The 27,257-nt window shown below is 36.9% G+C and overlaps 1 protein-coding gene across 26 annotated transcripts in view; it reads left to right on the top strand.

Annotated features, from left to right (window-relative positions):
* Positions 1 to 27,257, top strand: part of DMXL1 (Dmx like 1) — a 193,201-nt gene that overhangs the window by 123,146 nt on the left and 42,798 nt on the right. For all 26 annotated transcript variants that reach the window (XR_013532130.1, XR_013532127.1, XR_013532125.1 and 23 more), the window contains 5 exons: positions 4,323 to 4,501; positions 8,694 to 8,827; positions 17,895 to 17,980; positions 19,265 to 19,466; positions 24,786 to 24,903. Coding sequence is in view for 18 of the 26 variants with exons in the window: in XM_078365010.1 (XP_078221136.1) it covers positions 4,323 to 4,501; positions 8,694 to 8,827; positions 17,895 to 17,980; positions 19,265 to 19,466; positions 24,786 to 24,903 (719 nt within the window). In the remaining 8 variants the exon portion in view is untranslated. The remainder of the gene's footprint in view (positions 1 to 4,322; positions 4,502 to 8,693; positions 8,828 to 17,894; positions 17,981 to 19,264; positions 19,467 to 24,785; positions 24,904 to 27,257) is intronic.

Genomic DNA, 27,257 nt, shown 5'->3' with positions numbered 1-27,257 from the left:
AACCTCCGCCTCCTGGGTTCAGGCAATTCTGCCTCAGCCTCCCAAGTAGCTGGGATTACAGGCACGCACAACCATGCCCAGCTAATTTTTTGTATTTTTAGTAGAGACGGGGTTTCACCATGTTGACCAGGATGGTCTCGATCTCTTGACCTCGTGATCCACCCGCCTCGGCCTCCTAGGAAGATTTAAGGGGCAGTCTTTCTAAAAGCTGGATAGTATCTTCCAGACTTTCTTTTTTTTTTTTGAGACAGAGTCTCACCCTGTCACTGAGGTTCGAGTGCACTGGTGTGACCTTGGCTCACTGCAACTTCCACCTCCCAGGTTTAAGTGATTCTTGTGCCTCAGCCTCCCAAGCAGCTGGAGCTACACATGCACACCACTACACCTGGCTAATTTTTGTATTTTTGGTAGTAACTGGGTTTTGCCATTTTGGCCAGGCTGGTCTCAAACTCCTGGCCCCAAGTGATCTGCCTGCCTCAGCCTCCCAAAGTGCTGGGATTACAGGCATGATCCTCTGAACCTGACCAGACTTTTTTAAAATTACTAATCTTATTCTTTGGGGATTAAGAAGTTCCTTCAATTAATTGCTTATTTAATCCTTTTATTTTTGGAATCTTGAAGTTTGCTTGGAAAATCATATTCTACATTTAATTTTAAGGATTTGTTTCATAATGTTCACATACATTTGTAGTTCTCACACTTTTTACATGAAGATAAAGGAAGATCAATATATACTTCTTAGGAGTCCAAGGACTTAGACTGAATTGCCTTGCTGAAAGCAATAAATAAATTTAAAATCTATTTTATCTTAAACTTAGATGACTTTTATCTTTTCCTAACTATGTTCCTTTCAACATAAAATGTATTAAACCATTAGTTAAATGATTTATCTCCTACCCTGAAATTTTGGGGGCTCAGTTTGAAGGTTCAGACTAATGTGCCTCCTGAAGCTTCATGTGCACTCTGGCAAACTTATGATAACTCTATAGATGTGGGTGCCTTAGATGGAGAAGTAGAGAATGAGACCTGCAGGTTACTTTAGGTTCAGTTTTTTTGTTTGTTTTGTTTTGTTTTGTTTTGTTTTTCAGACAGTGTCTGGTTCTGTTGCCCAGGCTGGAGTGCAGTGGTGTGATCTCAGCTCACTGCAACTTCTGCCTCCCGGGCTCAAGTGATCCTCCCAAGTAGCTGGGGCTACAGGGGTGCACCAACATGCCCAGTTAGTTTTTGTATTTTTTGTAGAGATGAGGTTTCACTACGTTGCCCAGGCTGATCTTGAACTCTTAAGTTCAGTTTTTAAAGTAAAGACATTTAAATCTAGATTCAGAATATTAATTTCATTGTACTGATTTTCAATGATAAACTGAAAAATAAATATTAACTTAATAGCCTTCCCCTTATGCTGTAGTTTTAATCACAGCAATATATGTGTGTGGAACACGTCTAGTAGTACAGAAGAATTTATTGGAAGGAATGTTGTCTTATTCCTCTACTTTTCCCATTCCCTGTGTGTAGACTGTTAATCATTTCTCCATTTTTGTTTTGGGTTCCTTGGGGAGTTAATTTTATAATTCGAAAAAAAAACCACAGTGCAGAATGTTCTTAGGGCAAGGAAAGGATTCTTAAGAGAAGGAAGGTATATTTGTACAGTCTACTATCTTGACTTGGAAGCTTTGTTTTAAAAAAAAAGTATTTCCTGTGAAAGCAGCTGAAACTTATTTATGAAATTTATGTCAGGACATGATTCTGTTTTTCCTGTGAATGCCTTAGTTTTTCTTCAGCCACATTCTAGCCTCCTTATATCTCTTAAAATTCATAAACTGTATATTCAAGTTGCTCTTCATTTCTCTTTAAAACTAATTTTTTTCTATTACTAATAAAGTAGCTGTTTTTCCCTTAATAATAGAACAGTAGAATTAGTTTTCTCCCAAGGAGTGGCAAGCATTCTTGATATTCCATTATTAGCATGTTCAGAAACAACAAGCTGAACACCCAGTAGCTATAGTTTGTATTGGTGCCCCTAAGCTTCACAACCAGTTTGACCTAACAAGATTTAAGCATAAAATTGCCTTAAGTATTCCTACAATTGGAGGAAAAAGAAGAGGGAGCAACTAACCTATTATTGACAAATTTGACAAATCTTGGGTCATTTCTTGTTTGCTGAGCGGTAGGTATCACTAAGGTCCTTTTAGTTACAGCATCTAAATTAATACACATTCATTACTGTAAAACTAATTGCCATTTTTTTTCCTTTGGTTCTGCTTCATAAAAAGTGTTTTAATAAGTGGTTTTAATACTTCCTGGTGTTGAGTCTGTATATTTTAAACATTTCCTCCAAGTGTGGTTAATTTCTTACTTTCATGTCATGTGTCTGGATTCACAGATTGTAGTTTCAAATGTTTTCTGTCTTTAAAAACCCTCTTATGTTTTACTTTTAAAACTATCTTTTATCTACCAGTGAGTCAGTAAAGGAAAAAAGAAAACTATTTTTATGACCAGCTAATCTTGGCAAAAATATATGAATTTATTGTAAGTTTTATATTTTTCAGAGATTCTCTGTACTTCTTGGTTCACATGCTTTTTAATAACATAAAAACAAAAACAGCCAGGTGAAGTGGCACAAGCCTACTCGCAGCTACTCAAGAGTCTGAGGTGTGGGGATCCCTTGAGTCCAGGGATTAAATCCAGCCTAGGCAACATAAGGAGACCTCCATCTCTTAAAAAAGACCAAACAGTAAAGTTAAAGCCAAATGATAAATTGATAAATTTATTTTAAAAGTTTTTGAAAGGTTAAAAAAAAATGCCTCTATAGTCCTTACTTTTCACTTGATGAGAAGTTAGTAAACTGTTTAAGTTTTAGAATGTATGTTAATGTATGCAACAGTAATACCGCAAACTTGATTGTTGGTTATCAAATGTTAGTAAGAGCAAAGCAAATTTACACATTTAATCTGATAGTTCCTTTTAAAATCATTTGAAAGATTAAGTAATAATCATAATCATGTCACTTTTTTGTAATTTTTTTTTTTTGAGACAGAGTTTTGCTCTTGTTGCCCAGACTGAGTGTAGTGGTATGATCTTGACTCACCACAATCTCTGCCTCCCGAGTTCAAGCGATTCTGCCTCAGCCTCCCGAGTAGCTGGGATTACAGGCATGTGCCACCACACCTGGCTAATTTTGTATTTTTAGTAGAGACTGGGGTTCCTCCATGTTGGTCAGGCTGGTCTCCAACTCCCGACCTCAGGTGATCTGCCTGCCTTGGCCTCCCAAGCCTCCCAAAGTGCTGGGATTATAGGCGTGAGCCAGCGTGCCCGGCCCTCTAATCCCTTAAAATACTAATATTTTATTCATCTTTTCTTTTTTCTGAAATAACCAAATTACTATGTTAAACTCAGCTTGATTGTAGCTTGTTATAATGCATGTGCATGCTATGTCTGCAAGCTGAGAAGCTTCAAACAATAAAACCAAATTGTATTACAGCACAAGTATTTGCACTCTTTTGGAAGGTAGGTAAAATCTCATTGGAACCATTGAAGGAAAATATTGGTGTGCCTTAATGTGGAATTGTTTGCCTGTGTATTAGATCATGCCTTTGTCTGCAAAATCTTTCTTTGATTCTCTACTGGTGATTTGCATTTTGTAACTCAGGGTTGATTAAAGATTTCTATAATTCCTTTTAATGCTAATGTCTTTAGTATTCTGAGGTAATATACTAAAAAAAATACTGTTTAACTGTAGAGTGTTCACAAAGTAACACAGTAAAAATTGCATTATTTTCTTCTCTGTAATTCCATTGACTAGAAAATTCCATCTCTGAGCCATTTCCAAAAGTTTGAATCAATTTAAATAGTTATGGTGCCTGAATTTTGTGTATATTTTCTAATGAACAATGTAGTTTTAAATATAAGGCCACATGATTACCGAAGAATCTCAGAAGGGAGCTGTTGCTTTTAAGTAACGCTGATATCCCATGATAATCTTAACAAAAACAGCAAGGTAGGATGTTGGAAATTTCCTGTTGTGTTCCGAGTTAAATTGTGGACTGATTTATGAGTGGATATTACATTCTTTTATCTTTCACATACAATAGATAAGTCAGCATTTAAGGTGAGGGACAAATTGAGGAAAAAGCAGAGGTTGCTAGAAAAAGTTATTTTTGTCTTTCCCTACTTATTTTCTTACCTGCTCTATACTTTGATAATCTCAACCTTATTTTTTTGTGTGTGTACTTATTTATAGTTAATCTTAGATCTTATATAAAGACAGGTTGAAATCAATGCAGTTAAAATAGTACTTCAATAACATTTTATTTTCTTTTTGTTAGTTTCTTCACTGGTTGAAGAAGGAGAAAAACAGAACAAACGTTTTAGGTCATCAAAAATGTCTTGCAGAGAATCTGCCTCACTGACCCCTTCCTCACCACTGGTAAGCCAGGAGTCACTGGCAGTTAAAGAAAAGTTCATCCCACCTGAGCTCAGTATCTGGGACTATTTCATAGCTAAGGTAATTAAAATGCTCTCTAGATCAACATTTTCATAGTCAAATAGAAATGAGAATATCTGAAATAAGTGTAATTTTTGGTGCTTCCAATTGTTTTCCCACTTTGGTTTAGAAAATTTTCATTAGTTATCAGGCTACATTCCAAAAATATATACCCTAGAATATTTTGACCATATTTCATACCAGTTTTTAAGGCAGTTTTTTGGTAAATTATAACATTTTCATTTTAAGCAATAACTTTGCTCTTTTATTGTGTTTTTATAAGATAAAAGAGAATGTACTTAACATCCTCATGTTAATGTATTTGATGGTGATTAAGAATGCAAAGCGCTCTGGTCAGCTATCATCCATATACATGTTTTTTATACTACCGTAGTCGCTAATTATTCTGAAATGCATAAATTTCAATTTCTAGAGTTTAAGATTATTTCCTCAACAAAATGATTCTAATTTATTACCACAGTATATTAAATATGAGTAATTGTGTAAAGAATAAACTTCCCTGCTAGCACTTCATTCTAGAAATCACTATGTAAATATGCATCTTTTGATCAGTAGTAACCAGTCATGTCAGTTCTTTCAAAGTCTTTCAGTGGTTGATCATGTAGTACCTGTTATTCAATTCATATATAGCAAAACATGCAGTTGTTTTGCTTCATCTCCTGTGATAAACCCACATGATAGTGCACAAAATTGGATTTAATAAAAGAGGAAAGAGGCCAAATAAGATGAAAGTGCATCATTAAAAAAAGTGATAATACTGAAAGTGAAATTCAAATTGGACATAAATGAAGTTAGAAAATATCCAACTGTGGATATGTTGACAATGCTGCCATTTGATAGACTCTAGATGTACAGCTGGAGAAATTTAGTGAAGGTGAACTTATAAATGTAGAAGGTAATTGTGATAAAATGATGAAGATGTTCAGAGATAGTGACCTTGCCAGAAAACTACATTAAAGGGATTCACAACATTGAAAATGCAAAGAACAGAATGTTGGAAGCTGATAAAAACTTAGAAATGTTACAGTTTGTTTAAGGCACAGAAGAGATGCACGCTTCATCTTATTTCTTTGTAAAAAACATTTTATTTCTTCGTATCCCTAATATTTTAATTACAGTATGCTAAAATTAGCTTATTTAAAATCTTTTTTCTATACATTTATAGCTAATAGGAAGTTTTTAGTGTTTTGACAAATATTTTTAAAGGTCAGAAAACATTGGTAATTTTTCCCATTGGTTATTATTGCTCTGTGTAGTTTCTGCTTGCATGGTCAGTTTTACTGTGAGGCAATGCTATGCAAAACAAGGACTGCCCATATATGTATCTTCCACTTTTTGTGTCATCAGTCACATCCCTCACATTCTCAATTTACAGATGTTCTCCTTCCTTGTACAAACTGGTATCTAACTGTTCTCTCTACTGACATGAGCCTCCCAGGCCTCCTAAGCTGTGGCTTGTATTTTTCTCATATCCTGTATACTTAAAGGTAATGAAGGGAGTTTGTGTCTCCTGGTTCCTCACTGCCCTTTTTTGAGTCATTTATTTGTTCATATATTCAACAAATGTTTATTAAGCACTTCATTTATCTAGGAATATCTTTGTTTCACCTCCATTTTTTGAAGGAGAGTTTTGCTAGATATAGGATTGTTGGTTGGCAAAGCCTTGTTTAGTTACCTTGTTCCTGAATATTTTTGTTAAATGTCTAGGGTCTGTGTGCCCTTAGGCCCAATCAATATCACAACCTCAAAGTAGTTGAGATGTTACCTTCCCTAATTGTTTGCTGCTGAGATCTCTGTTACTTTTGATAATGGCTTTGGGTCCAAAATTTTAAAGACAATCCCCTCTGGCAGGACATCAGAATTATTAGTCTTCACAGCCTACCCTGCTGGCCCTGGTGGGGCCCTACACCACAGAGATTGGAGTGGGATGGAAACAGCTCCTAACCACATTCTCACTGTTTTACCCAGATCCCATAGATTTTTAAAAAGAAATACTTCTCTGTGTGTTATATGCATGGGTCAACCATTGGTTGTTTGCTACAACATTGCTCAATTTTCTTGTTGCTTTTTGGGGAAAGAACTTACCAAACTCTTTACTCAGCTGTTACAGAAGTTCTATTCTTGTTACTGTGTTTCTTTGTTGGTCTTCCAGGATTTTCTTATCCTCACTTTTAATTGATGACCTCACCTTACAAGTCACTGAGAAAAGCAGAATGAGACAAAACTTCTTCATCATCCCATTATAAAGTTACGGCTCAATTACATTTGCTCCTGTCTTATTCCCTCCTGTTATAATGGAGGAAGAGTTCTTCTGTCAAATACCATTTTCTCAAGTTCTGTTCTGAATCACATTCTTTATTTTCTTCTCTACTCTCCACTGTGTTCTCTTCCTCTCTGAATTCTTCATATCAGGACAGAAATGTGCTTCACTGTCTCCCATTCCAAACCCCTGCTTTGATCCTGAAACTCTTTTGGCTGCTAACCCATTTCTCTACTCCCAGTCACATTCAGCTTTTCTTTTCTTTTCATTTTTTTTTGTGGAGACAGAGTCTTGCTCTCTTGCCAGGCGCCAGGAGTGCAGTGGCATGATCTTGGCTCATTGCAACCTCTGCCTCCCGGGTTCAAGCAGTTCTCCTGCCTCAGCCTCCCGAGTAGCTGGGACTACAGGTGCACACCACCAGCACCAGCTAATTTTTGTATTTTTTTCTTAGTAGAGACAGGGTTTCACCAAGTCGGCCAGGATAGTCTCCATCTCTTGACCTCGTGATGCACCCGCCTCAGCCTCCCAAAGTGCTGGGATTACAGGCATGAGCCACTGTGCCCAGCCTCAGATCTTCAAAACTGTAGACACACTTCCTTTCTACTGCCCTATTTCCCTTTCATACTTATCATATAACCTTCTGGCCTAGTTACTCCCATTGAAACTGCTCTTGTTGAGATTCAGGTGATATCCATGTCAAATATAATAGAAACTTTTAAATTATTATCTCATCTGTCTTCTTAGCATCATTCAGCATTCTTCACTACTCCCACCTTGAAATGCTTCTCTTTACTTTTCTCTTGATGCCAGCCTCTTCTAGCTTTTTCTCTTAAACTTACTATTTATTCCTTCATAATCTTCTTTCTTCATTCTTCCTCTTCTATTTGACTCATGAATTTTGGTCTTCTTCATGATTTTGGCATTTTATATCTATTTTCCCCAAAACTTTCCCTTGCAAACCCAAAGTCTTTCCATTTTATGAAATTACATCTTTATCCTTATAGTTGCACAAGCAAAAAATCTAGGAATCATTCATTTTTCCTCACCTTCTCTTGCCCTCCAAATCTATCAGCAAATTTGTCGGTGCTTTCTTCAAAATATACTTCAATCTACTATTTCTCTCTAGCTTCATTACTAACCACCTATATCCAGGCTGCAATTGCTGTTTTAGTTACTGACGTCTCCATTTCTACTCTTGCCATTTTGCTTTTCTCTCCTAAGAGAGTGATCATAGTGATATACTTAGCATATAAATCTCAATACCTGTCCTTTATATACAACATATTAGTGGCATTCTCTTACATGCTTTTACCATGGCCTACAAGACCCTGTCTGAGCTGTCATCTGCTATTCTCTTCAACCTTTCTCCCTACTTTTATCTTTTTGCTTGGTAGACTGAGTCAAACTACTGTTTTTCAAACCAAACTCTTTCCTATCTGAAAGCCTCTCTGCTTTCTATTTTTACCGTCTAAAATGCTTTTCTTCCCTCTTGTTATATAGCTTGTTCCTTCTTATCCTTCAGCTCTCTTACTTTTCAAAAAGGCCTTTCATAATAAGCTTATCTCAATTTTCCTTATTTTCCATTTCTTTTCTTTATAGCATGAAATACAATTTGTATTTAATTTTCTGTTATTTGCCTATCTTTTCCACTAGCATGTAAAATGTAAATGAGACCGGTGACTCTATCTGTCTTAAAAATTCTTAAATCAGATAGAATTCTTGCCACACAGTGGATACTTAATAAACTTTTGTTGAATAAATAATGAAATTGTGTCAAGTCATGTCAAAGGCATAGGATAGTAAAATAATATTTGCCTAACTTTCTTATGATAAAGTGTCTGCAAATGGGATGAATTGTTACTATTAGACTATATGTTTGGATGTATTAAATTAGATATTTCGCTGATGAATTTCATTATTTCTTTATTTTAGCCTTTTCTACCACCTTCTCAAAGTAGAGCAGAATATGATTCAGAGGAGAGTCTGGAAAGCGATGATGATGATGACGATGATGTTTTAGCATCAGATTTCCATCTCCAGGAGCATTCTAATTCAAATTCATATAGGTACAGAATATTGTATTTTAAATTTTTTTAAGTTATGGTTTATAAAAATACATGTGAAATTAATAGCTCATTGACTTTATAACACATTATATCTCAGATTTCTTTAGTTGAAATTGTTAAATTCCCTTTTTTTTTAAATTATACTTTAAGTTCTGGGGTACATGCGCAGATCATGCAGGATTGTTACATAGGTATACGCGTGGCATGGTGGTTTGCAAATTCCTTTTCTTAACAATAATTTCTCACATACCTTTGGTTGTCCATGAATGAACCATCTATAATTTGTATCATTGCTCACAAATCTTGCTCCAAATTATATCTTGCATTTTGGACTCTAACATAAACAAGTTCTACTGTTTTATTCTATAAAATATAAAATATTTTCAGTAGAACCACTAGTATTATGTCAATAGGTACTATCTATAAAAAGTACTCTGTATATCATAAAAATCATAAATGTGCTAAATGCTCACCTCTAGCTCCAGTACTGTGTTGTTACATTGATGAATGATAGAATATTATCTTGTTTCTATTGATATGTTTACATCTAAAACACATATATGTTTTACTAAAACATGGTATGTTAATGGTGTGATAAAAAATGTCAATTTTCTAAAAGAAGTAAATGTATGAGGGACAATGAAGTCATTCTTTATTGAAAAGTTACTATGAGATTTTTACTTCCTGGTTTATTGAGTTGTTTTCCCCCTGCTGAATGAATTTCACTTTTTTGAATACATAAAACATTTAAAAGTCAAACTGTACAACTCAATGACGAAAAGACAAATAATTTAAAATTTGAACAAAGGGCTGGGCATGGTGGCTATGCCTATAATCCCAGCATTTTGGGAGGCTAAGGTGGTCAGATTGTTTGAGCCCAGGAATTCAAGACCAGCCTGGGCAACATGGCAAAACCCATCTACATTTTTTTTTTTTTTTTTTGAGACGGAGTTTCGCTCTTGTTACCCAGGCTGGAGTGCAATGGCGCGATCTCGGCTCACTGCAACCTCCACCTCCTGGGTTCAGGCAATTCTCCTGCCTCAGCCTCCCGAGTAGCTGGGATTACAGGCACGCACCACCATGCCCAGCTAAGTTTTTGTGTTTTTAGTAGAGACGGGGTTTCACCATGTTGACCAGGGTGGCCTCAATCTCTTGACCTCGTGATCCTCCTGCCTTGGCCTCCCAAAGTGCTGGGATTACAGGCTTGAGCCACCGTGCCCGGCCAACCCATCTACATTTCTAAAAAAACAAAAAAAAATTTAATGAACAAAGCACTTGAATAGACATTTCTCCAAAGACAATATGAAAATGGCCAATAAGCATATGAAAAGATGTTCAATATTATTAATCATTAGAAAAATGCTAATCAATTCCCCAATGAGCCATCATCTTACACCCATCAGGATGGCTACCAAAAAAAAAAAAAAAAAAACCCCAAAATAATAGTGCTGGGAAGGATGAGGAGAAATTGGAATCTATATGCACCTTTGGTGGGAATGTAAAATGGTGCATCAACTACGAAAAACAGTATACTCGTTCCTCAAAAAATTAAAAATAGAATTTCTATATAATCCAGCATTTCCACTCTGGATACATCCTGAAAATATTAAAAACAGAACCTGAAACAGCTATTTATACCTTCCATGTTCATAGCAGCATTATTCATAGTAACTAAGAGGAAGAAATAATCAACTGTGTTTTAACAGATGAAATACTAAACGAAATGTGCTATGTATGTTCAACAGAGTATTATTCAGCCTTAATTAGGAAGGAAATTCTGACATATGCTGCAACATTGATATTATGCTAAGTGAAATAAATCAGTTACAGAAAGAGACATAGTATGTGATTTCGCTTATATGAGGTACTTAGAATAGTGAAATATGTGAAGACTAAAAATGAAATAGTGGTTGTCAAGAGCTGGGGATGGGGGATAATGGGGAATGAATATAGAGTTTCAGTTTTGCAAGATGAAAAGAGTTCTGGAGATGGATGGTGGTGGTGATTGACCAACAATGTGAATGTACTTAGTGCTCCTGAACTATAAATGTTAAAATGACTAAAATGGTAAATTTTGTTTTTGTGTTTTACCACTATTAAAAAGTAACTAAAAATTCAATCTGTGGAGAAATAAATACATTCCACTTGAAATAAAACAGTAGATGAAAAATTTTATAAATCAAACTATAAAATTGTGAAATTGGGGGGACTCAAGATGGCGCGGTGAGAACAACCCAGGATTGAAGCTCTCAGTGAATGCGCGGAGAGGGTGAGTCAGGGCCGCATTTCCAGACGGATTTTTGTAGCCCACAGAACGGGGAAATTCCCAGGCATAAAAGAGACGCGGGACGCCAGGCAGAGGATTTGGCTGGTGCAGCCAGCAGCTGGTGCAGCCGGCGGCCGGCGCTATAGCGCAGCGGCGCTACACAGCTCTCTGCACAAAGCGCACTGGTCCGGGTGCCCTGTTGAACTGGCAATCTGAGCCTTGAGAGGGCTGAACTTGAGACTGAACGGGACTTGGACAATAAGCCAGCCCAGGAGATTCGAGGGAAACAGCGTTTGGGGTAGCGCAGTGGGATAAACAAAATGGCGATTCCAAACGCTCAGGGTGGAGAGGTTCGCTGGGGGCACAGCTGAACCCAGGATGGTGCAGCTCCGTGGGGCAGGGGCGTCCGCCATTAGCGAGGCAATCCGCCCCTACTGAGGTACACGCCCATTGCTGATGCAGCCTGCTGTTGCCGAGGCAACCCGCTACAACAGAGAGACTCCGCCGCAGGGCGTAGCCCGTGGCAGCAGGGTGAAGACCGCAGCAGAAGGGCAGAGCCTGCAGCAACAGGGCAAACCTCACACCAGCAGGGCGGAGCCTCGGCAGGCAAACAGTGACTAGACTGCCTCCCATCTGGGCAGGACAGCACAACGGACACTCACAAAGAAAGCCCCAACCCCCCCGAGACAGAGCATCTGAGAAAAAAAGGGTTTTTTTATGACTTCTGTTGCAGCAGAATTAAAAGTAGCAGCCTAACAGCCCTGAATGAACAACAGAGCTCACAGCTCAGCACTTGAGCTCCTATAAAGTACAGACTGTCTCCTCAAGCAGCTCCCTGACCCCTCTATATCCAAAAGACTGACATTTGGCAGGCATCATTCTGGGACAAAGATAGCAGAAAAAGAAACTGGTAGCACCCCTCACTGTTCCACAGCTGCTATAGGTGCACCCCAGACAAGCAGGGCCTGGAATGGACCTCAGCAGTCATACAGTGGAGGGGCTAGTCTGGTAGAAGGAAAACCAAGTAACAGAAATACTTCATCATCAACAATCTGGGCATCCACTCAGAGACCCAATCGAAAAGTGAGCAACTACACAGACGACAGGTGGGTAAATCCACAAAGATGGGAAGAAACCAGCGAAAAAGGAGGAAAACACCCGAAACCAGAACACCTCACCTCCTAGAAAGGACCAGAACTCCTCACCAGCAAAGGAACAAAGCTGGACGGAGAATGACTGTGACAAAATGACGGAATTAGTCTTCAGAAGGTGGATAATGAGAAACTTTTGTGAGCTAAAAGAACATGTTTTAAATCAATGCAAAGAAACTAAAACCCTTGAAAAAAGATTTGAGGAAATGATAACAAGAATGGATAACTTAGAGAGGAATATGAATGAATTAAAGGAGCTGAAAAACACAATATGAAACTTCGCGAAGCATGCACAAGTTTCAACAGCTGAATTGACCAAGCAAAAGAAAGAATATCAGAAGTCGAAGATCAACTCAATGAAATAAAACGAGAAACCAAGATCAGAGAAAAAAGTGCAAAAAGGAATGAACAAAGTCTCCAAGAAATGTGGAGAGACCTAACCTATGTTTGATAGGTGTACCAATTTGTGACGAAGAGAATGAATCCAAGCTGGAAAATACTCTTCAGGACATTATCCAGGAAAATTTCCCCCACCTAGCAAGACAGGCCAACACTCAAATGCAGGAAATACAGAGAACACCACAAAGATATTCCACAAGAAGAGCTATCCCAAGGCACATAATAATCAGATTCAACAAGGTTGAAATAAAGAAGAAAATACTAAGGGCAGCCAGAGAGAAAGGTCGGGTGACCCACAAAGGGAAGCCCATCAGACTCACAGCAGATCTCTCGGCAGAAACACTACAAGCCAGAAGAGAGGGGGGGCCAATATTCAACATCCTTAAAGAAAAGAACTTTCAACCCAGAATTTCATATCCAGCCAAACTGAGCTTCAGAAGTGAAGGAAAAATAAAATCCTTTGCGAACAAGCAATTACTCAGAGATTTTGTCACCACCAGGCCTGCTTTACAAGAGCTCCTGAAAGAGGGCACTACACATAGAAAGGAACAACCAGTATGAGCCATTCCAAAATCACACTAAATGCTAAGGAGCATCAACATGATGAAGAATCTACAACAACTAACGGGCAAAATAGCCAGCTGGCATCAAAATGGCAGTATCAAATTCACACATAACAATATTAACCCTAAATGTAAATGGACTAAATGCACCAATCAAAAGACACAGACTGGCAAATTGGATAAAAATCCAAAACCCATCAGTGTGCTGTATCCAGGAAACCCATCTCACATGCAAGGATACAGAAAGGCTCAAAATAAAGGGATGGAGGAAGATTTACCAAGCAAATGGAGAGCAAAAAAAAGGAGGAGTTGCATTTCTCATCTCTGATAAAATAGACTTTAAAGCAACAAAGATCAAAAGAGACAAAGAAGGCCATTACATAATGGTAAAAGGATCGATACAACAAGAAGAGCTAACGATCCTAAACATATATGGACCCAATGCAGGAGCACCCAGATACATAAGGCAAGTTCTTAATGACTTACAAAGAGACTTAGACTCCCACACAATAATAGTGGGAGACTTTAACACTCCACTGTCAATATTAGACAGATCAACCAGACAGAAAATCAACAAGGATATCCAGGGCTCTAACTCAGACCTGGAGCAAGCAAACCTGATAGACATTTACAGAACTCCACCCCAAATCCACAGAATATACATTCTTCTCAGCACCACATCACACCTACTCTAAAATTGACCACATAATTGGAAGTAAAGCACTCCTCAGCAAATACAAAACAACTGAAATCATAACAAACAGTCTCTCAGACCATAGTGCAATCAAGTTAGAACTCAGAATTCAGAAACCAACCCAGAACCACACAGCTTCGTGGAAACTGAACAACTGGCTTTTGAATGTTGACTGGATAAACAATGAAATGAAGACAGAAATAAAGAAGTTCTTCGAAACCAATGAGAACAAAGACACAACATGCCAGAATCTCTGGGACACATTTAAAGCAGTCTCTAGAGGAAAATATATAGCAATAAGTGCCCATATGAGGAGAATGGAGAGATCCAAAACTGACACCCTATCATCAAAATTGAAAGAGCTAGAGGAGCAAGATCAAAAAAACTCAAAACCCAGCAGAAGACAAGAAATAACTAAGATCAGAGCTGAAGTGAAGGAGACAGAGACACGAAAAACCCTTCAAAAACTCAATAAGTCCAATACCTGGTTTTTGAAAAGATCAACAAAATAGACAGACCACTAGCCAGATGAATTAAAAAGAAAAGAGAGAACAACCAAATAGATGCAATAAAAAATGATAAAGGGGAAATCACCACAGATTCCACAGAAATTCAAACCATCATCAGAGAATATTACAAACAACTCTATGCACATAAACTAGTAAACCTGGAAGAAATGGATAAATTCCTGGACTCCTGTGTCCTCCCAAGCCTAAACCAGGAGGAATCTGAAACTATGAATAGATCAATAACAAAGTCAGAAGTCGAGGCAGCAATTAAGAGCCTGCCACACAACAAAAGCCCAGGTCCAGATGGGTTCACAGCTGAATTCTACCAGACACACAAAGAGGAGCTGGTACCATTCCTTCTGAAACTATTCCAAATAATCCAAAAAGAGGGAATCCTTCCCAGACCATTTTATGAGACCAGTATCATCCTGATACCAAAACCCGGCAGAGACCCAACAAGAAAAGAAAACTTCAGGCCAATATCCATGATGAACATAGATGCAAAAATCTTCAATAAAATATTGGCAAGCAGATTGCAACAGCAAATCAAAAAACTTATCCATCATGATCAAGTAGGATTCATCCCGGGGATGCAAGGCTGGTTCAACATACGCAAGTCTATAAATGTAATTCACCACATAAACAGAACCAAAAACAAAAACCACATGATTATCTCAATTGACGCAGAGAAGGCATTCAACAAAATTGAACAGCCCTTTATGCTAAAAACCCTCAATAAACTCGGTATCGATGGAACGTATCTCAAAGTAATAAAAGCTATTTATGACAAACCAACAGCCAGTATGATACTGAATGGGCAAAAACTGGAAGCATTCCCTTTGAAATCCGGCACTAGACAAGGATGCCCTCTGTCACCACTCCTATTCAATATAGTACTGAAAGTTCTAGCCAGAGCAATCAGGTAATAAAAAGAAACAAAGGGTATTCAAATAGGAAAGGTGGAAGCCAAATTGTATCTATTTGCAGATAACATGATAGTATACCTAGAAGACCCCATCACCTCAGCCAAAAATTCCTGACACTGATAAGCAACTTCAGCAAAGTCTCAGGATATAAAATCAATGTGCAAAAATCACAAGCATTCCTCTACACCAATAACAGACTTAAAGAAAGCCAAATCAAGAATGAACTGCCATTCACAATTGCTACAAAAAGAATAAAATACCTAGGAATACAACTCACAAGGAACGTAAGGGACCTCTTCAAGGAAAACTACAAACCACTGTTCAACGAAATAAGAGAGGACACAAACAGATGGAGAAACATTCCATGTTCAAGGTTAGGAAGAATTAATATCATGAAAATGGCTATACTGCCCAAAATAATTTACAGAATCAATGTTATCCCCATCAAGCTACCATTGACTTTCTTCACAGAACTGGAAAAAATTACCATGAACTTCATATGGAACCAAAAGAGAACCCGCATAGCCAAGTCAATTCTAAGCAAAAAGAACACAGCGGGGGGCATCACACTACCAGATTTCAAACTATACTACAAGGCTACAGTAATCAAAACAGCATGGTACTGGTACGAAAACAGAGATATAGACCAATGGAACAAAACAGAGGCATCGGAGGCAACACAACATATCTACAACCATACAATCTTTGATAAACCTGACAAAAACAAGCAATGGGGAAAGGATTCCCTGTTTAACAAATGGTGTTGGGAAAACTGGCTAGCCATGTGCAGAAAGCAGACACTGGACCCCTTCCTGACCCCTTAAACTAAAATTAACTCCAGATGGATTAAAGACTTAAACATAAGACCCGGCACCATAAAAACCCTAGAAGGAAATCTAGGCAAAACCATCCAGGACATAGGAGTAGGCAAGGACTTCATGAACAAAACACCGAAAGCATTGGCAACAGAAGCCAAAATAGACAAATGAAACCTAATCAAACTCCACAGCTTCTGCATGGCAAAAGAAACAGTCATTAGAGTGAATCGGCAACCAACAGAATGGGAAAAAATTTTTGCAGTTTACCCATCTGACAAAGGGCTGATATCCAGAATTTACAAAGAACTCTAACAGATTTACAGGAAAAAAACAAGCCCATTCAAAAGTGGGCAAAGGATATGAACAGACACATTACGAAAGAAGACATATATGAGGTCAATAGTCATATGAAACAATGCTCATCATCACTGGTCATCAGAGAGATGCAAATCAAAACCACATTGAGATACCATCTCACGCCAGTTAGAATGGCGATCATTAAAAAATCTGGAGACGACAGATGCTGGAGAGGATGTGGAGAAAAAGGAACACTTTTACACTGCTGGTGGGAGTGTAAATTAGTTCAACCATTGTGGAAGACAGTGTGGCGATTCCTCAAGGCGTTAGAAATAGAAATTCCATTTGACCCAGCAATCCCATTACTGGGTATATATCCAAAGGACTATAAATTGTTCTACTATAAGGACACATGTACACGAATGTTCATTGCAGCACTGTTTACAATAGCAAAGACCTGGAATCAACCCAAATGCCCATTGATGATAGACTGGATTGGGAAAATGTGGCACATATACACCATGGAATATTATGCAGCAATCAGAAATGATGAGTTCGTGTCGTTTGTAGGGACATGGATGAATTTGGAGAACACCATTCTCAGCAAACTGACACAAGAACAGAAAATGAAACAGTGCATATTCTCACTCATAGGCGGGTGATGACAAATGAGAACACATGGACACAGGGAGGGGAGTACTAAACCCTGGGGTCTATTGGGGGGGAAAGGGGAGGGCCAGCGGGGGGTGGGGAGCTGGGGAGGGATAGCCTGGGGAGAAATGCCAAATGCGGGTGAAGGGGAGAAAGGAAGCAAAACACACTGCCATGTGTGTACCTATGCAACTGTCTTGCATGTTCTGCACATGTACCCCAAAACCTAAAATGCAATAAAAAACTAAAAATAAATAAATAAATAAGATGTGAAATCACAAGTCTTAGTTAAACTTCTGTTTACTCTATCCAATTTCTTCTGTACATCCTCTACAGCTAACCACTTTTATTAGCTTCTGGTTTATCCTTCTATTTGCAAAAATAAACAAATGAATCAATCTAAACTTATTCCTTCTGCTTTCTCACAGAGAGGGTAACATACTACACATAGTATTCTACAACTTGCTTTTATTTATTACTACACACCAAAACCTACTCCATATTATTTCTTAGAGATCCTTCTTTATTCTTCCTTATGGTTACCCTAATATTCCATAGATCAAAAATAGTTATTCAGTGAGTACTCTCCTGATCAATAATTTGGTTATTTCTACACTTCTGCTATAGTAGATAATACTGACATAATTAACTACATGCATATATTATTTTGTTTTTGTAGAGGGGTGTATTCAGGATAGATTCCTCATGGTGGAATTTGTTGAGTCAAAGGGTAGTTTACTCTTCTAAATCCCTATAGAAATCATTAACAGATCCGTCATTACTTTATTTTTAGTTGGTCCTTGATGCGATTGGCAATGGTGCAGTTGGTGCTCAACAATTTGAAGACTTTTTATGCCTTCGCAGGTCACGATCTTGCAGGTAATAAATAGCTCAACATGAACTAATGGTGTTATTATTTTTGACTTAGTACTCTGTTTTGTTTGTTTGGAATGGGGAAAATGTTCAGTTATAAAAGATGTATTTTGTTTAACTAAACCAGCCACCTGTAAATGTATCTGTCATACTGGTAGGTGCTTGAGGAGGACAACACCCAAGAAATCAAGGACACTGAACATCATTTGATTGACTATGTTGGTACTCTATTTTTATTCTAGCTAAGTGTTGAGGATTTTACAGTGGATGGAAAACTAAGCAAATACAAAAACTAGCAATTATTAACTCCAAAGGAGGAAAAGATTATATAGGAAAGAAAGGGGCATGATAATATACTAAGTGATTCAGCTATGAACTATAGTTCTGTATATATAATAAGGTAAATACAAGAATACCAATTTAACCAAAAATTTTTTAGACTCTTTCATAATGATAGAGAGAAGAGTTTATTCTCATCATGCCATAGTAGCAAATCAGTAGATCATTTCTAAAATTGAAAAATGAAGTATTAAGCATGTTATTTCGATATAGGGAGATAAGTAGTAGGAATAGCTAAAAGTGGAAAGTGGGATCAGGAGTCAAAGGGTATGGATGGACACAACTGGAAAGTGCTGAGTTTCATGGCAAGTATTATTTAATTTTTTTAACTTTATATATTGTTTTCATTATCTATAGATCTTAAAGAGTTATATGCCATACGGAAATTAGTCTGATAAAAATTAAAGCAGAGGTGCTCAATTCTTTTGGCTTCCCTGGGCCACATGGGAAGAAAAAGAATTACCTTGGGCCACACATAAAATACACTCATATTTACCATAGGTGATGAGCTAAAAGGAAAAATCACAATAAAATCTCATGTTTTAAGAAAGTTTATGAATTTGTGTTGGGCCTCATTCAAAGCTTTCTTGGGCCGTATGCAGCCTGCGGGCCATGTGTTGGACAAGGTTGATTTAAAGCAATTAATTTTCTCCCCACACAGATTTTCATAATCTTCAGATACATTTTTTCTCGTGATATTAAAGTCAGAAGCAGTAATGTTGAAATACTTCCACAGATTTATGGCATACCTTTTGTAATTACTGGGTTTCTATGCCCACCTCACCTTGCATATCTTCCCTGCCAAAGTGTATGTTAATATTTCATCTCAGTCTTTTTTTTCTTTTTCCTTTTTTCCTGCATCCACTCTCCCCTCTCTCATTTCAGTCTTTCTTAAAATTGAATATGGCATTTACTGCATAAGATTAATACAGATCAATGTTCCCATTTTAGAGCTTCCAGTCAGTTCACCTCTTTGTCATGCGGTTCTAAAGACTCTTCAATGTTGGGAACAAGTTCTTCTCCGACGACTTGAAATCCATGGTGGGCCACCTCAAAATTATATCTCAAGTCATACCTCTGAAGAGAATTTGTCTGCAGGTCCTGCAATTCTCCGCCACAAAGCTTTACTGGAACCTACAAACACTCCTTTCAAGTAGGTTTTCTTATGAATACTGCTTGAGTTTTTTTGTTTGTTTTTTGAGGTGGCATTTTGCTGTTGTCCAGGCTGGAGTGCAATAGCAGTCTCAGCTCACTGCAACTCCGCCTCCCAGGTTCAAGCAATTCTTCTGCCTCAGCCTCCTGAGTATCTGGGATTACAGGCACCCACCACCACACCCAGTTAAATTTTGTATTTTTAGTAGAGACAGGGTTTCACCATGTTGGCCAGGCTGGTCTTGAACTCCTTAGGTGATTTACCTGCCTCAGCCTCCCAAAGTGCTGGGATTATAGACGTGAGCCACCACACCTGGCCTGAATACTGTTTTTAAAATAGGAGTTTTATTTTTTGGGCTGTACATTCTTGTCACAACTACTCAACCCTGCCATTGTAGAGTAAAAGCAACCATAGACAACATGTACATAAATATATGCAGTTATTGTCGGCTAGATTTCAGTAGGCTAGATTTGGACTGAGAGCTGTAGTTTATTATGCCTGCTTTAGAGCAATGCAGTTCAAAATAACTGGCCACAAAAGTGTTACTAGGAAAGTTTATAGCACTAAACAAGTAATCAACAGATTCAGCACTGTTCCTGTCAAATTACCAACATCATTCTTCACAGAATTAGAAAAAAATTGTTCTCGAATTCACATGGAACCAAAAGAGGGCTGGAATAGCCAAAGCAATCCTTAGCAAAAAGAACAAAGGTATCACATCACCTGACTTTAAACTATACTGCAAAGCAACAGTAACTGAACGGTATGGTCCTGGTACAAAAATAGACCCATAGACCAGTGGAACAAAATAGAGAACCCAGAAATAAACCGATATCATGAGGATTTGTCCTGCAGATTATTTCATCAATCTTGAGGATTTGTCCTACAGATTATTTCATCACCCAGGTAGTACTAAGCCCGGTAGCCAGTAGTTACTTTTTTCTTTTTTGGAGACAGAGTCTCGCTCTGTTAACCAGACTGGAGTGCAGTGGCATGATCACAGCTCACTACAACCTCCACCTCCCAGGCACAAACAATCCTCCTGTCTCAGCCTCCTGAGTAGCTGGGACCACAGGCATGCACCACCATGCCCAGCTAATTTTTTGTATTTTTTTTGTAGAGATGGGGTTTCACCTTGTTACCAGGCTGGTCTTGATTTCCTGAGCTCAAGCAATCTGCCTACCACAGCCTCCCAAAGTGCTGGGATTTCAGCTGTGAGCCACCACACTTGGCTCCCAATAGTTATTTTTTTCTGATCCTCTTTCTCTTATCGCTCCCCTCTCCACCTTCAAGTAGACCCCACTGTCTGTTGTTCCCTTCTTTGTGTTCATTAGTTCTCAACATTTAGCTCCCACTTGTGAGAACATACAGTATTTGGTTTTGTGTTCTTGCATTAGTTTGCTAAGGATAGTAGCTTCCAGATCCATCCATGTTCCTGCAAAAGACATGATCTCATTCCTTTTTATGGCTGCATAGTATTTCTTGTATCTGTACAAATTTTTTCTTTATCCAGTCTGTCACTGATGGGCATTTAGGTTGTTCCCATGTCTTTGCTATTGTGAATAATGCTGCAATGAACACTTGTGTGCATGTGTCTTTTAGGGTAGAATGATTTGTATTTCCCTAGGTATATACCCAGTAATGGGATTGCTGAGTCAAATGATAGTTCTATTTTTAGCTCTTTGAGGAATTACTCTACTGCTTTCCACAGTGGTTGAACTAATTTACATTCCCACTGACAGTGCGTAAGTGTTCCCTTTTCTCTGCTATCTTCCCAGAATCTGTTATTTGTTATTTTTTAATGATAGCCATTCTGAATGGTGTGAGATGGTATATCATTGTGCTTTTGATTTGCTTTTCTCAAATGATTAGTGATATTGAGCTTTTTTATATGCTCGTTGGCCACATGTACATCTTCTTTTGTAAAGTGTCTGTTCATGTTCTTTGCCTACTTTCTAATGGTGTTGTTTGTTTTACTTTTGTAAATCTGTTGAAGTTCCTTATAGATGCTGGATATTAGACCTTTGTCAGGTACATAGTTTGAAAAACTTTTCTCCCATTCTGTAGTTGTCTGTTTACTCTGTTGATAGTTTCTTTTGTTGTGAAGAAGCTCTTAAGTTTAATTAGATCCCATTTGTCAATTTTCTGTTTTGTTGCAATTGCTTTTGGCGTCCTTGTCATAAAATCTTTGCCTGTTCCTGTGCCCAGGGTGGTATTGCATAGGTTGTCTGCCAAAATTTTTGAAGCTTTTGGTTTTACATGAAAGTCTTTTATCCATCTTGAGTTGATTTTTGTGTATGTTGCAAGGAAAGGGTTCAGCCTCAATCTTCTGAATATGGCTAGCCAGTTATCCCAGTACCATTTATAGAATAGGGGATCTTTTCTTGATTGCTTGTTTTTGTCACCTTTATTAAAGATCAGATGTTCAGAGGGAGTTGTGTCACCTTATTTCTTGGTTCTCTATTTTGTTCCAGTGGTCAAAGTGCCTGTTTTTGTACCAGTATATTCTGTTCTGGTTACTGTATTTTTTTTTTTTTGTCGTATACTTCAAAATCACGTAATGTGATTCCAATTTGGTTTTTTTTGCTTAAGATTTCCTTGCTATTCAGTCTGTGTTTTGGTTACATATGAATTTTAAAATAGGTTACATATGAATTTTAAAATTTAAAATACAATTCTCAAGTTCTGTGAAGAATGTTGTTGGTAGTTTAGTGGGAGTAGCATTGAATCTGTAAATTGTTTTGGGTGCTATGGCCACTTTAATGATTTCTTATCCATGAACATGGGATACTTTTTTCATTTGTGTCTTATCTGATTTCTTTGAGCATTGTTTTGTAATTCTCACTGTAGATCTCTTTCACCCTCTGGTTAGCTGTATACTTAGGTATTTTATTCTTTTTGTGGCAGTTGTGAATGGGACAGCTTTCATGTCTAAATAAGGTCTGTTGTTGGTGTATAGGAATGCTAGTGATTTCTTGTACATTTATTTTTGTATTTTGAAACTTTGATAAGTTGTTTATCAGATCTAGGAGCTTTTGGGCTGAGACATGGGGTTTTCTATAATTAGAATCATGTCATCTGCAAACGGGGTTAGTTTTACTTCCTGTCTTCCTATTTGGATGCTTCTTTCTCTTTCCTGATTACTTTGGCCAGGACTTTTAATAGAAAGTTGAATAGGAGTGGTGAGAGAGAACATTCTTGTCTTGTGTTGGTTTTCAAGGAGAATGCTTCCTGCTTTTGCCCATTCAGTATGATACTGGCTGTGGGTTTGTCATAAATGGCTATTACTATTTTGAAGTGTGTTCTTTCAGTACCTAGTTTATTAACTTTTTATAGGGAGTGATGTTGAATTTTATCAAAAGTCTTTTCTTCATCTATTGAGATAATTATGTGGTTTTTGTCTAAGTTCTGTTTATGTGATTCATCACATTTATTGATTTGCATATGTTGAGCCAAACTTGCTCCTTGGGATGAAGCCTACTTGATTGTGGTGAATTAGCTTTTTGATATGCTGCTGGATTCAGTCTGCAAGTATTTTGTTGAGGATTTTTGTGTCAACATCCATCAAGGATACTGGCTTGAAGTTTTCTTTTTTTGTTGTGTCTCTGCCAGGTTTTGGTATCAGGATAATGTTGGCCTCATAGAGTTAGTTGTGGAGGAGTTCCACCTCCTCAATCTTTAGGAATAGTTTTAGTAGGAATGGCAACCAGCTTTTCTTTGTACATTTGGTAGAATTTGGCTGTGAATCCATCCGGTTCTGTACTTTTTTGGTTGGTATGCTATTTATTACTGATTTGATCTCAGAGCTCATTATTGGTTTGGTCAGGAAATGGTTTCTTCCAGGTCCAGTCTTGGGATGGTGTATGTGTCTAGGAATTTATATATCTCTTGTAGGTTTTGTAGTCTGTGCGCATAGAGATCTCCATAGTAGTTTTTGATGGTTATTTTTATTTCTGTGGGGTCAGTGGTAACATCCTCTTGTCATTTCTGATTGTGTTTATTTGGGTCTTCTCTCTTTTCTTCTTAGTCTAGCTAGCATTCTGTCTATCTTACCACTTTTTTCAAAAGACCAACCCTAGATTCATTGATTTTTTTTTAAATGGATTTTTGTGTCTCAATTTCTTTCAGTTCAATTCTGATTTTTGTTATTTCTTATATTCTGCTATCTTTCATGTTTATTTGTTCTTGCTTCTTTGATTTTTTTTTTCACTTGTGATGTTAGGTTGTTAATTTGAGATCTTTCTAACTTTTTGTTGTCGTCATTTTAGTGCTATGAATTTCCCTCTTAGTGCTGCCTTAGCTGTGTCTCAGAGATTTTGGTAAAGCATTCTATTTTTGTTAGATCCTATGGCCCTAGGTTAAGGAATCAGCAAACTATGGCCATCCCCACAGGTGAAATCTAGACTTCTCCATGCTTCTTTAAATAAAGTTTTATTGGATTATAGCCATAACTCTCAATTGCACATTGCCAATGTTTGCTTTCCCGCTGCAAGTTGACAGTCCCTAATCCAAAAATCTAGGATCTCCAAATGCTCCAAAATTCAAATTTTTTTGAGTACCAACATGATGCTGTAAGTGGAAAATGTCATATATAAGTATTTAACACAAACTTTGTTTCGTGCACACAGTTATTAAAAATAGAATTTCTTACCTTCACTGCCTGTAATCCCAGCAGTTTGGAAGGCCAAAGCAGATGGATCACCTGAAGTCAGGAGTTTGAGACCAGCCTGCCAACATGGGGAAAACCCATCTCTACTAAAAACACAAAAATTAGCCAGGTGTGGTAGCAGGTGCCTATAATCCCAGCTACTTGAGAGGCTGAGGTAGAATTGCTTGAACCCAGGAGGTGGAGGTTGCAGTGAGCCAACATTGACCCCTTGCACAGATTTGAGACTCAACTAAAAAATAATATATATATATATATTACATATATATATGTAATTTCTCACCTTCAGATTATGCATATAAGAAGTATATGAAACATAAATTAATTTAGAATTTAGACATATATATTCAAATAGTTCAAAATCTGAAAATATATGAAATTCAAAATACTTCTGGTCCCAAGCATTTTGAAGGGTTACTTTACCCACACAATATCAGACTTGAGTAGTTGTGACAGAGACCATCTGTCCACAAAGTCTGAATTATGTACTATCTTATTTAAGGAAAAGGTTGGCGATATGATCTGCCTCCAATCTTAGAGTCTGATTGCAGTTAATTTATTATAATAAACATTCATATGGCACCAAGGAATTGTGATCAAGTTAATCAGAAATCTCCCAAGTGTATAATTAAATTTATTGTCTTTCTCTGTAGATCCAAGCACCATCTGGCACTGTCTGTGAAGAGGCTTTGGCAGTATTTAGTAAAGCAGGAAGAAATTCAGGAAACCTTTATCAAAAATATATTCACAAAGAAACGGTGTCTAAATGAGGTCTGTATAAGTTAAAATCTGTTTATTTTATTATTGAAGTCTTTTATATTATCATGTAACCATTAAAATCAGTTATATTTTACAGATTTTTTTTGAAAACATTTTATATCATAAACATAGGCAATTAATGCTTGTAAAGTATGATTTAGAAGAGGGGCAGTATTTTCATAAATCAATTTAATTTAATTAATTCAAATGTATTTGGGACTTTTTTCTCAAAAAAAAAAAAAGTTTAAGATTCCACATCTTGTTTCTTATATTTTGAATTGTCTTGATCATCAGTTTAAGAGACAAGATAGAAATTTTCTATGATTTTCATGTAACAGTTAAAAGAAGTCTATCTTAGAAGTTTAATTGTAACTAGGCTTGTATACTGAAGATTTTTTATTTATTTTTTTTGAAGTGGGATCTCACTCTGTCACCCAGGTTGGAGTACAGTGGCAGCATTTCAGCTCCCTGCAACCTCTGCCTCCCAGGCTCAAGCAGTCCTCCCACTCAGCCCCTCAAGTAGCTGGGACCACAGGTGTGCACCACCATGCCCAGCTAATTTTTTTGTATTTTTGGTAGAGACAGGGTTTCATCATATTGCCCAGGGTGGTCTTAAATTCCTGAGCTCTACCTGCCTTGGCCTCCCAAAGTGCTGAGATTACAGACTTGAGCCACTGCATGCAGCCAACTTTTTAAATATGTACATTTTCTTTTCTGTGGATTATGCTTAAATTAATGAACTGTTACAAACCTAACTAACATATACTGTAACTGATTGCTTATTCCTTGATAATATCATCAAAATAAAAAAAATTTTTTTTGGTCATTTAGTTTAGTGCTAGTAATAAGTACCAGTTTGATGATATGGGGAACTTGCTTTCTTCATTGAGAAAGTTTTGTTACTAAAAAATTCTGGTGAACTAAACGGTAGACATAGTGATGTAGTCAATTCTATATGTCTCCTGGACTGGTAGCAAAGAGTTCAGAACTGATATTCGGTATGTGAACCACATTTTGAGTACCAGTGAACTAGTCTGAAAGCAAGCTTTGTACAATTTTTGAAGTTGGAGAAAACACTGAAGATATTTCAGTTGGAGAAATAAGTTGAATGGCTTCACAATAGGCAAGTAAGCAAAAAGCAAAATGACATCTAACCTTTCCACCTTAAAGGAAAATTACATATGTATCTCATTGGCTCTCAATTTAAGAACTAATTTGTAAGTGGAAACTGTATATGCTTTTATTTACTATTTGCCTCATTTTGTAAATATATTCAAATCAACCAAGTCAGGAAAGAGTATGTAGTATTCTTACTGACTTAGAAGACTTCTGACCTGAGTACGTTGGTATAACATTGAAATTTAGACAAACATGAATGTATTTCATTTGTTTAACTTTTTTTAAATTGACATATTTTATTAATCTTACAAAAAAAACTTCTCTTTCTACTGCTGATATATTTAGGGCATTTGGGAAATGAAGTAATTCTGAAAACAAAACAAAAAAACTTTTGGACCATTAGATTGTCTAATTGATTCAGGAATAGAGTCATTAGGAAAAGAGTAGTATAATCAAGCCAGAATGCATAAACATAGCAAATAATAAGTATACACATTTTAAAACTTGTTATTCTTTGGAGTTTCATGATATCTCAAGAAAATTTTTAAATTATTTTTATTGTAATTATTTTAATCAGAAGCATGAACATGAATGTTGGACTAACAGTTTTTTGACTATCAGTAAGCTAAATATTTTCTCTGAATTTTGTCTCTCTTTATGCATAATAATACCCCTTTGCAATGTTTCGATAGATTTAACTTATTTAAACCTTGACACAATTAATGGTAGTTATTAAAAGTTTGTTGTGACTGCTTTATTATTTTATTCTTGATAGTAGTACTCTTAAAAATAGTGTCATTTTGATAAAGAATACAAAAAGAAAAATTTTATATAGTAAAACGTAGATTTGAATGGAATTAAATAGAATCTTTATAGAGTTGGTATAAAATTAATCTTTACTGGAAAGGTTACTAGCCTATTTTTAGTATTAACAAAGTCATCTTCCATCTCGTATTTTTCTAAAATGATGGTTATACTTATTTTAGTCGAAGTCACTGTGACTTTCCAGATGGTTTAGGAGATAGATATATGACAGGCTCTGTATTTTGGATGGCAGGTGATGGGAGAGTATTCTGAGAACTGCTTGCTCTTTATTTCTTTATGTGTTTGAAAATGAAATTTTTAAGGTTTCTTCATCTGACCTTAAAATCCTGGTTTATTCTCAGATCTTTTCCTATATAGTAAAGTTTACGGGGTACATGTGTTTTAAAATAGAATGTCATCTCTCTTTGTACTTAAATAGAAAA

This window comes from Callithrix jacchus, chromosome 2, assembly GCF_049354715.1.
Source record: "Callithrix jacchus isolate 240 chromosome 2, calJac240_pri, whole genome shotgun sequence".
Taxonomy (NCBI): Eukaryota; Metazoa; Chordata; class Mammalia; order Primates; family Cebidae; genus Callithrix; species Callithrix jacchus.
The sequence above is the reverse complement of the archived record's forward strand: the minus strand, read 5'-3'. Positions and strand labels throughout refer to the sequence as shown.